The following is an 11,843-nucleotide window of genomic DNA, read 5'->3' as shown; positions in this document are numbered from 1 at the left end:
GGCGCGGGGCAGCTCCTGCGGGCACCCTCGGAGCCCCGTGGGCACAAGGAAGCTCGTGCGGGCACACTCACCGAGCTCGCCGGCAGCCTTGATGTCGACGTTGTCGTAGCCGCTGCCTATCCGCACGATCACTCTCAGGGCCTTGAACTTCTCCAGGTCCTCCCTTGTGAGGGTGATGGTGTGGTACATCATGGCACCCACGGCTTCGTTTAAAACCTGCGGCGGGAAGCAGAGCCCAGGTCAGAGCCCCTGCTGCACACAGCCACCGGGTATCCCCTGGGGCCCCATTGCTCCTCAACTGGAGGCAGATAACGCTGGTGGGAAAAGCCACCAGCTGTTTGGGGGTGCCTGCTGGTGATCTGGGTGACATAACAGAGGGGGAGATCAGAGAGGCCCCGCAGCTGGCAGGACCAGGTGTGGCAGGGTGGGCCTACCTTCTCGTGGATCTCCTGAGTGGACTGTGCATCGCAGAAGGCCACGGTGGCCAGGTCCTTCAGGATTGGCATCTCCACGGTGCAGTCTCTGCCGTCCAGCAAGGCCACCAGGGGGCGGGGGTGCAGGGGGCCGTTCATGATCTGGGGGCGGATACCTGCGAGGAGGGAGGGAAGGTGTGGGGGGTGGGTGAAGTGGTGGCTGTGAGTCTGGCCTGTGCCCTCAGGGAAGGGCTCCTGGGGCCCTGCCAGGAACACGTGCTGCTCCTGGATCACTTGGCTGCTGTGTGACCATGAGGTGGCGAGCACAGGCTCCCGCCAACGTAAGCAGGAGTCCACAAGTATCTTCGTGGCCCCACCTCCCCTATAGAACCACCCCAAAGGGCTCTAGACGCATGCCGTTTTCTGGACCACCAGGGCTCGATACCCGTGAGCCACATGCTTTGCAAGAAGTGGCCAAAGAGATCCCCCTTCCACATTCCAGGGGAGACTGCACAGGTTGGCCGGGACGGATGTCGACACTCTACCCCCAGACCCTGCCACTCACTACGCTATGCTATGGGCTCACTGTCCCACACCAGAGCTGCAACAGCTCAGGACAATCATCTCTTTGAACATAGAGCAGAGAAAAACTTTTGTCCTGGCCCCAGAATGAGCTGGGGTAGCCGGGGGATGCAGGCCACCTCTTGTGGATGCAGAGTCACACATGACTGTCTGTCCACTCCAGGCTGGGACGTGAAGAATCTCTCCCAGCCTGTGAGCAGATGCCAAGCCCTGGTGCTCAGACACTGCAGGCTCGTGTGCACCTAGCCTGTTCCTGCGGCTGCCTCAAGACCAGAGGCCCAGAGCAGGTCATGCAAGGGAATCCGAACCCCAACAAGTAGAACTGAGCAGGGAAGGTGCCTAGGAGGCAAGGGTGAGAACACAACCCCGTGTCCTCACAGCCCATGACCTACACAGCGGGTGGGGAACGGGGCCAAGGGTACGACGGTACCGTTTGTTGGATGGTCCGAGCCCTCAGCTCATATTCCTTTGGCCTAATTGGCCAATTGGTCCCACAAAGCAGCTACAAATGGCCCTTGGACTCCAGCCCTCCATTCCCAAGGCCACCATGACAAGAAGAAGGTTCTCCTAGGGGCCAAGGATGCTGTTCTTAGACAGAACCAAACCTCCACTTCACCAAGCAGAAGGAAGAGAGGAAGCGGGAATCTGACACAGAAAGTCATCAGCCTTTCAATTCATCTCAGCCATCTCCTTTAGCAGATGAGGAAACTGAGGCACAGCGCTCCTGCCTCAGTTGGCACTTTCTGCTGGGAAATGGATAAAATGCCCAAACCCTAGAAAGTTCTTTCTTTCGACAGACTCTTCCCTGCCTCTGCTCTGACATCTGAGGAGGGACTTCTCAGGGTGGGGATCTTGGTCCCAGACAGAGCAGGCAAGCACTTGCCCCCAGGAGGTCTCACCCATGGGTAAGAACACAACTGGAGGTGCTGGCAAGCGGGTTCGTCAGTCAGTCAGCATAGTTACAATGAAGAATTCCAGTTGTTAATTGAAAGTATCCACACAAGAAAACGATGCCAGCACGATGCTGCAAATCTAGAGCCCTCCGCTGTGTCTGCAGGGGCTGAGAAGCCATCGCACAAGATGTCCATCCACAGCACCCATGCAGGATGCGTTACCCGGGTAACAAACTCCAGGTTGCCTAGCGATCAACTCCCACCCCACTTTGGTTGCCTTCCTATATGGCAAAACCTGCCCTCTGCCCTCCTCCTGCAGGCTGGATATGCTGAATGCAGCTGAGGCTGTTCTGTGAGCTCTGGCTGCCTGGCTGAGGTCTGCGGCTTGGATCCCAGCTGCAAGTCAGAGTTACAGCGAGGCAGGACACAGAGAGGCACAGGGGTCGTACTGCTGAGAGGAGCCCGTGCCGGGGTGGGGTGCTGGGCAGACGGCTGAGTGAGAGTGGGCAAGATTCCTCTGTGTCCGGTAGGAGGTACAGAGACCAAGGGGAGTCCTGTGGGGGGCTGCTGAAGACCCTCAGCACTGCCAGGAGGCAGGAAGATGGTCTTCTAGAAAGACCACCTTACACATGCTCCCTCAACCCCAGAAGGAACTTGTCAAATTTAAGCCAGCCCGCCTAGTACCTGTCATCCTGAGTTGGGTAGAATACCTAGAAGACCGCACGAAATACCAGACAGATGAGCTGTACATAGACTTCCTTGCTGACCCCTCGCTCACTGACACTTCCAGTGCTTCTGGAGGTTTTTGAGAGGTTTTTTGCTATAGGGCACGTGCACTTGCCAGACAGACAGAGACAGAAAGCGAGAAATCACCCCCCAGGGGGGATGGTCATGCTGCAATCCCTTCTCCTCCATTCTCCTCTCGGGATCCTGGGCACGCACGCACACACGCCCGGCGTGAGCTTTAAGCCACCGGGTCCGGGACGCGAACCACGGTCAACCACATGAGAATCCAGCGACATAGCCATTACGCTAACTGCTGGTTCCCAATGCAATCATTTCTTAAAGGTTATTTCTTCAGAAAGAGGAGAGAGAGAGAGGGAGAGGCAGAAAGACAGACAGACAGAACTCTCAACAAGATCCTGATGCCGTGATCCTCCTTAGCCAGCCCTAGATCACGGGATGTGTGTGCCTGGCATACTCAGGGAGGTCTCCTGAGTATCTGGAACCTTCCCATGTGGTTCAGCCCCATAGAGCATTGTTTTACCACTGTGCCACCATCTCTGCCCACATGCAAATACCTTTGAACATATTAGGATACAGTAGTAAGATGCAGATACCTTAGGCTGGAACACGGCCTTTTAACGAACTATGGGAAGCAAGGTACGAATGCAGGGGTTGGTCCTCAGGTCCCTGGTGCCCCAGGCAGGGTGATCTATTTCCTCTACAGTCATGGGATTGGAGGAAAAGCCCAAGGCACATTGCTTAATGAAGATTTCCTAAAAACTTGGGCTTATGATAAAAACAAATAAACAAACAAACAAAAAAGACTCCCAATTACTAGACACGGCTAAAGGCTTTTCCATGCAAACCCCGACTGACAAGAATCCTGCCATGTTGCTGTTGTGTCCATTTAACAGTCAGGGAGGTGCAACCAAGGAAGGCGACCTGCCCTCTTCTTTCAACCACCTCTCCTTCCCCGTCAACTTGCCCGGTCCATTTCAAGACAACTCCAGCTGCACCTGGACACAGCAGAGCAACGCTGAGTGCCACACTGCTGACAGCTGGCCCGCACTAACTCTGTAGGGCAGGACGCTCAGCATACTCCCCTGGCATCAATTACTGACTGCTTTCCGGCTCGCCTCGACCCAGGAGGGCCACGTCCATCCACTGGGAATGCACAGTGCCCTGCTCAAGGCCAGTGCTCATGTCCATCCCTGGGCCTGGCATTCTTAGTGCTGCAGCTGCACATGAGTAATTGTGCATGTAGTGACACTCGGTGGAAAACAAAGAATGCCAGGCCAGGGGGTGCAGGAGTTTGGTTAACAGTGACCTGGGGAATGCCAAGTCCACAGGCCCGGGGGTGGGGGGGCATTGAAGGCGGGGTAGTCTCCGGGAAGAACGCTGGCCACTTTCTGGGCACACAGCCTCGATGCCGCCACAGCTGGAAAATGGCACCTGACTTCTTTCTGGGAGGTGCTTCTCCTGAGTGGGCACAGGCTGACAGGGTCAGAGTCAGTGTCTGGTGTGGGATCCACATGAAGCAAATGGATATGCCCCCTGCGCAGTGGCTGGGCAGGAAGGAGGCTGACTGCCACGGAAAAATGCCCTTCGCTTTCTAGGCCACTTCCCAGTCTTCTTGGACACCGTGTGAGTGTAGCTGACACCCTTCCAAGAGAATGATCCATGTAGAAACGACACGTGGCCTGAACTGGTTTCTACTGCTTGCAGCTCAAGAACCAAACTGCCCCAAGAGCATGATCTGGCTAATTTTGGGACTTCGTTATTTTACCCCAAAGCAAAGCAGCTGTAATGATGGTATATGACACAGCAGGTAGAGTGTGGCCTCTTTTTCACTATTGACCAGATTTTATGGGAGTACCCTGTCACTGTTGCAGCCTCGAGACACCAATGCTGGGCTGGCCAGGAGCCAGATAGCGCTCCTGCACGCGGTCACTCCCCTGCTCCTGAAGGGTTTCTGAAGGACAGAGGCTAGCTACATAGCCTGGAGCTGCACCCACTAAGGGGGAGAGGAGCAGCCAAAGCAGTGGAAATCATGAAAACAAACGTGGTTCTTATTCTTAAGTCAGAGGACAGTGGCTTTGCAGGTGGAACCCCAGTGGGAGCCTCGTCAGCCTCTGTGGGCTGAAGGAGGTTGCTGTAATTCTCTGGGTGCGCCATTACTGGTCGCTCTGACTGCTGACACTGAGAGAAGTACCTATAGAAGATCCCTACAGACAGGAGGCCTGGGCAGGCCTCAGAAAGACCCTGGGACAAAGTGCATCTTCTACAGAGTGCTGGTGAGCTGACCATTCATGCTTCACTGGCTCCATGACCTGCAAGGTGGCCTAAGATGTAAGAGGCATGTCATGTGGCTCTAGTCACACGAAGCCCAGGGGTTGGTACAGAAAGGATCCTGTGGCCTCTCTAGCTGAGATTCCTCTCCAGAGCAGCCTTGTTCTTCTATCACACAGACCCTGTTGTGCCAGTCTAAGAAAAGCTTTCTCTAAATGCAGCCTACTCCACAGTTATATGGCCACGTCCTACAATCCACCTGGCAACTCCAATTTCTAGAAGGAAGGTCAGACATGGAATCAGAGATGGGGCCCAATAAGGGACTAGTTCACATTCCAGAGGCCTGAGTTTCCATAATATAGATCTGAATTCATCACTGGCCCAAGCTGGGGGTCAGATACTGAGGCTGGGACCTACGTGAGCCCTATCTGAGGCTTGCCATTAAACTCGCAGCATCGAGATCTGCCCCGCACAGGCTGCAGAACCCCACGTGGGAATGGAGGTCTGTGGAGGCCTCCCCCGCTGTCAAGGTCAGAGATGCCTTCCTCGCTTTGTAAAACATGTTTACCCAGTTGTAAAACGGTCCTAAGCTGTCAGATGCAGTGTGGACACAACAGCGAATGTTCAACGATCAGCTGATCTGGAAAGTGGGCAAAGGCAGTGACTGTGCCTGTCCCACTTAGGTTCTGGAGACCCCAGGAAGGCTCCCGCATGGTGAATGGAGGGACGTCTGGGGGCAACCAGACAGACCTCAGAGCAGGATGCTGGTGAATGGTGGTTTGCCGTGATTTTGAAGAACAAAAGTGTGTTGGTAAGTGTGCCACGAAGTTAAGGTTTAAAAAATGCAACTGACATGGAAAGTTCTCAGTGTTGCTTCTGTTACCTGCCTTTCCATCTGAGCTTGCTCCATCTGAGCTTGCTCTGTGGTTTCTAGGACGCTCTCCCAGAGCGGTGTCCACTTCCTTTGCCAAGCTTGTGGGACTGGGACATAGTCCAGCCCATAATTTGACTCTGAACCTCAACAACATACATGTATGTGCTCCCTGAGAGTGGAAAACCCAATTCTTGAAAGATCTCTCTCCTTTCAAGTCTCATTTGACACTTCCCTGGCTCCCCTGGCTCTCGGAAGCCTCTTTCTACCATGCAATGCAAATTCATGACCACTTTTCTATTTCTACACTAATGACAGACATTGCTAATTGATCCCAGCACTCTTTCTTAAGCCAGGATTCGGCCTTAAGAGTCCTTGTTGACCTCAATGCTCCAGAGAGCTACCCTGCAAGGCTAGTCGAAATCTGCCTGCCGTATAGCCAATCCCCTCTTATACTGGATAAAGGAACGAATGTAAAGGTCACAGCACTACGAAAACAGTGTTAAGTGTAGGGAGGAGGAGATGTAGGGACACCCCAGGGAAAGGAAGCGAAAGCCTTCCAAGCCAGGAACAGACCACGTACGCAGCAGTTTCTGGACCTACTGCAGCAGGGGCGGCAGCCCATGGCCAGGGGGCTCTCCATAACCTCAACTGCTCCATTCTGTTGAGAAGGGTGCATCTGGGAAGGAGTATGGGGAAAGCGAGGGGCTGGGTTCCATGGTGGGTGTCTTGGTTTGTACCCACCTCCTCCACAGCTGTGAGCTCAGCTGTGCCTGGCACACTGTCCAATGTAGTCCAGGACCACCTCCATGCACTTCATGCCCCTTCTAAGGAAGCGTGTGTTCCTCCGGGCCAGCCCCACCAAGAGACAGAGTCCTCCTGGAAACAGCTGCTCCCGTCACATGCTCCGACCAACGGCACACAGAAGTGGGGCTGTGCCCTTCACAAGGCTGAGCCTTGCCCGCAATGGAGCCCATAGGGCTGCAAGTACCCAAGATGAAGGGCGGCAGAGAGGGTGAGGCCACCTTGATGGCTCAGCTGAGTCAGGCCTCCTGGCTAGGCCGAGGTGGTCAGAGTCCACAGTGGCCCTATGACCAAATGGCACACACAGGACAGACCTGTTGCTGATGCTGCAGAAACCCCGGAGACCTGCCCACGTGCCTTTATAGGAGATACTGAAGAGAAATGGCTGAACTCCAAGCCTAAACTTCTGCAGGTTAGGCCCCCCGGGGAGCAGCAATGGGCTCCACTACCCTGGGCTTGCTCATGCGAGGCTGGAACCCCCTTTTCCTTCCCAAATGACAGGAGAGACTGTCACATCCCAGCATAGTACTCCCCAAGGCCTGGGCTGTCAGAAGGCTTTAAGATTCTGATGAGTTCCCCAGTGCTCGTTTCACTCGATGTATCCCCACCCAGCTCTCTGACTGCGTGTGGTCACCCTTGAAACCGTACCTAACACTTAGGGTCAAGTCACAGGAACTTGGTTTCAGACGTTGGTCAGCATCTCTGTCTCTCAGGGACTTTTCGAGCTTTGCACCCATCCATGGACACAAAATCTCAGGCAGGCGGAGAGGTCCAGGGGGTCCCCATGGGTGAGTCGGGGTCGGATTCAAGCTCTGGACTCCCACCAACGGCCCTGCTCAGCAGAAAATGATGTAGCTCAGCCCCGTCCAAGGGCTAGCCCAAGCCAGGTGCTAAGGAATCAGCACCAGCAACGATCAGGACAGTGCCTGGCTCCAAGCGAGTGCTGCCAAGAAAGAAGAACGAAGGACACCGGAAGTGGCACTGGCCGAGCAATCGCTGTGCGCAGTCTGAGCAACCACAGGTACTGCTCGGTTTTCTCCACAACTGCACCCTCGGCACACTGAAACCAGGAAGGCGAGGCTGGTCTTCCCAGTCAGGTTCTTCTACATCACTGTGATGAGACTCAGAACAACTGCACTCAGAGGCCGACAGACGCACGGAAGGCCCCCGGGCAAGCACTTGGTTGTGCACGGCACCGTAACAGGCTCATAGGGGCGTATGACTTACATCTCAACAGAGCCACTGAGGAGAAAGTGAGGACAGGGAAAGCTGGCCATGCCAGGCACTGAGTACACTCGGGTTGGACTGTTGGGGTGACCCACACCAACGTGGGCTCCCAGAAGGCTGGACATGCCTCACAGGGGAACCTGGTTTAAAGCTACTCCTCACCTTCTGAGCTGGTTGCTCTGCAGTCAGCTGGAGGTGTGGTAGGGGATGCCCTGATAAATAGACTAACTTCTTAAATAAGACGTGTCATCATGAGCCAGGGAGAGGCTCTCAGATCTTAATTGTAGCTCAGATAACAGCAGTACAAAGAGCTGGTCAAACAGGGGGCATCCAGGTACCCACCAACTCACCCAAGCAGCCACGCACAGCCTGATGCTGCAGACAGCCCGGGTCCCAGCCCCCAGAGGTCTGCTGGGTGATGACCACTGTTAATAACCTAGTGTGTGTGAGTGTGTGCATGTGGGTGTGAGGTGTCTTCTGCAGCAGAAGCCAATGCCTGCACTTGTGGCAATCATATCATTTCGTCCAAAGAGAAGAAAAACTCGGAGTACTTCTTTCACCCCAGAAAGATGAGCATGTGTTGTCGCTGTAACTGGTTCTGCACAGCACTTAAGGCGCAGCGTACCCAGCAGGAACCCTGAACGGAGAAAAGCGACAGATATCTCTCCTTTCCTACGATGATGAGACCAACATCAAGAACGGTTTTATTGTTTGCTTGGGAAGGTTCTGTTAGCCTCTCACACTGACACCGCCAACAACTGGGAAGCCCAGGTGTCGCCCTGCTGCTCTGTGCTGGGCAGGCTTTCTCAAGTGGCCCTGGTTTTGATTTGTGGGTACCTTCACCAGCCCCCAGGGCCACTTGTTTTCCTGTGAAATCCTTTACCCTAAGAACCAACGAGCCCCGGAGGCGACGCTTTCTGCTGTGTGTTGAGTGTGTGTGAGTGTGAGTTTCGCTGGCCTTGAAAGACCCATGAAGGGACATCACCAAACATGGCGCCCTGGAATGCAGTTCCGGAGCAAAGCTGCCAAGGACCTGAGCTCTGCTTCTATTTTTGGTAAGGCACACCACTTGTCCTGTTCCCTCAGGGGCCCAGACTCCATGGGTGGTCCCTGAGCAGGAGAGGGGGAGGAGGGCAAGTTGGAGGGGCTGGGGCCTTGACATCAAGCCTGGGTGTTCCCAGGTGCTAGAATCCATTGGCTTCCCTCTGTATGGGGAAGCTCGATGACACTCCTACTGTTCCCCAGTGCAGGGTATGTACAGGGCTGGGGAACCCTGGGCCACCTCCTCTGGTAGGAACGCATATCCTCTGAACCCCCTCCCGTAAATAGCCCTGACGGAACCATCCAGGAATACTTGCTCTCTTCTGTCAGCGTGCCAATGGTCTGGGAGGTCCTGCCTGCCATGCCTCCCACTCGCCCTTCCCTGATGTGGCAGCTCACATAACATCTGTCAAAGAGACGGACTTCAGGACATTCCAAAGACTAAACCTAAAACCTCTCAAGGACAAAGGGGCTCCCAGGTCAGGCCCCTGTTGAACTTCTCTTGACGGCGGTCAGGGTTAGCAGATCCTGCTAACTCACTGCTCCCGGGGGGTACTCACCTCACCTTCCCCAACTGCTGACCAGCAGTCTGTAAGTGTCCTGGGCTGTTCTCCCGAAAGGTGACAGCTGCCATTCTTTGGTTCTAGCTCCTATCCTGAAACCCTGAGATTCTGAATTTAAGGGCCCAGCTTTAAAAGTCAAGAGCTGGTCTGGAATTTGTCAGAAAGACCACCAAGAGGGATCAGGAGATGGCATAATGGTTACATTGCTAGACTCCCACATGGCTGACTGCAGTTTGAGACGCAAACCCAATGGCTTAAAACTCATGCTGGGGGGAACCAGCAGTTAGCGTAATGGCTATGTCGCTGGACTCCCACGTAGTCGACCGCGGTTCGTGTCCCGGACCCGGTGGCTTAAAACTCACGCCGGGCGCGTGTGCGTGCGTGCCCAAGATCCCGAGAGGAGAATGGAGGAGAAGGGATTGCGGCGTGACCATCCCCCCTGGGGGGTGATTTCTCGCTTTCTGTCTCTATGTCTCTGTCTGGCGAGCGCACGCGCCCTACAGTGAAAATCTCTCAAAAAAAAAAAAAAAAAAAAACTCATGCTGGGCATGTGTGCGTGAATGCACAAGACCCCAAGAGGAAAATGGAGGATAAGGGATTGTGGCATGGCCATCCCCCCTGGGGAGTGAATTCTCACTTTCTGTCTCTCTGGTGAGCACAGGTGCCCTATAGTTAAAAAATAACAACAACAACAACAACAACAAAATAAAAAAAAACCCACCTCTTTTATTAGACAAAGACTACCAAGAAAGCCCACCCTTTGCTCAGCCCCATCTGAAGATTAAACCCAGCACCCTGCAGCTGAGGGGTCTCCTTTCTGTGCCCCAGACAGCAGACATATCTGTGTCTCAGTAATCAGACAGACCAGACGTGCCAACCTGTGCCAGGAAGCTGCGGAAATACTTGGGATGGACCTCACACTGTAAACTGTAAGTCATGTGGCCGGCACCACTGGTTTTCAGTGTTTTATTGCAGCAATAAACCAACCCAAAACACCCAAGAACCAGAACACACACGGAAATCGAGTTTGGAATAACCAAGGGATGGAATCAGTCATCCCCTTGCACTGTCCACGTGGACCACAGAAATGACTTAAGGCCAGTCTTGTTAGTTCATGCCTACTATTCTCTTCCTTTGCATTTTTTTTTGTTTCCTTTTAAATCCTCAAGACAGGGACCAGTAGTTGGCTTAATGCCTATGTCGCTGGACTCCCATGTAGTCGACCATGGTTTGAGCCCCGAACCCGGTGGCTTAAACTCACACCGGACATGTGTGCGTGTGTACCCAAGATCCCAAGAGGAGAATGGAGAAGGGATTGCGGCGTGGCCATCCCCTCTGGGGGGTGATTTCTCACTTTCTGTCTATCTTTCTGGCGTGTGTGCATGCCCTATAGCAAAAGCCTTTCCAAAAAATTTTTAAATAAATAAATCCTCAAGATAATCGTATGCCGGAGGCACTTTTCTGTTTTACCAACAAGGAACTGAAGACTCAGAAGTGAGATGAACTCACGTAAGGTCACAGAGCAAACAAGTAGTGGAGTCGGGACTTGAACTCAGGTCTGTCTGACACGAAAGGCTCTGTACTCAATCCCAGGATTCCTTACAGTACAAACAGAAGTGACCTCTCCAAACCCATCGCTCACTCCTACATCCTTGTCAGAGTGGATCCACTCAGCAAATCTCGGCCACGGAGAGCAGCACATGTAGGCCCAGCAGGGACCAGCCTTGTCCAGTCTAGGCAGAGGCAGGTGAGCTCAGCTCTCGCCATCAGACACTCAGCCTGGGATTTATGACATCAAGAACTACAGGCCTGCATCCTAATCTGGGGGAGTCTCTCTGGACTCAGGACCTGAAAGATGAATCATCATGGTGTTAACCGTCGTCCAACATGATCCTGTGACACCAGGGAAAAAAGAAAACCCTGCCTACCTGCCTTCCTTGGAACCATCCAAGAGCCCCTGCTCAAGGCCTATCTCTAGTCTCTGGTTAGCTTGCCGCCCCTGCAGTTTCAGAACGAGAGACGAGAAGGACACAATGAGGCCGAGACTCCACAGGCCAGACTCAGGGACCACAGTGACTCCTCACAGTGCCCTATGGCCCAACACACACCCATAGACCTGGCTGGGAAGGAGCCTGCTCCGGGACATGTCAGTTCGGCCCTTGACACCTGCCCTGATGGGGTGAACCGAGGACTCAATGTACAATGCTTGACTGTCCATAAGGAAGCAACCTTTTGGTGGCCTCTGGCGAGCATCCCAAATGCTCTGTTCCTTAGAGGCCCAAGCTGGGCAGGGCTTGCTGAGACACTGAAGGGAACCTCAGTCCCTACAGAGTGCTGGCTCAGAAGCTGCAGAGGACTGAGCTTCAACCAGGTCAGAGCCACACGAGCCAAGACTGAGGAGAGCCAGGGCCTGGCCAACGGCAGCCGCTCATTA

The 11,843-nt window shown here is 54.1% G+C and overlaps 1 protein-coding gene across 4 annotated transcripts in view; it reads right to left on the bottom strand.

Moving 5' to 3' along the window:
- The window catches only part of CTBP2 (C-terminal binding protein 2), a 204,786-nt gene that overhangs the window by 15,416 nt on the left and 177,527 nt on the right, over positions 1–11,843 (bottom strand). For all 4 annotated transcript variants that reach the window (XM_006143911.3, XM_014586074.2, XM_006143910.3 and 1 more), the window contains 2 exons: positions 435–589; positions 72–216 (listed from right to left, as the gene is read on the bottom strand). In XM_006143911.3, coding sequence (XP_006143973.1) covers positions 72–216; positions 435–589 — 300 coding nt within the window. The remainder of the gene's footprint in view (positions 1–71; positions 217–434; positions 590–11,843) is intronic.

Source organism: Tupaia chinensis, unplaced genomic scaffold (genome assembly GCF_000334495.1).
Source record: "Tupaia chinensis unplaced genomic scaffold, TupChi_1.0 Scaffold000113_1, whole genome shotgun sequence".
Taxonomy (NCBI): Eukaryota; Metazoa; Chordata; class Mammalia; order Scandentia; family Tupaiidae; genus Tupaia; species Tupaia belangeri.
This window is presented reverse-complemented; position numbering and strand designations above follow the sequence as displayed.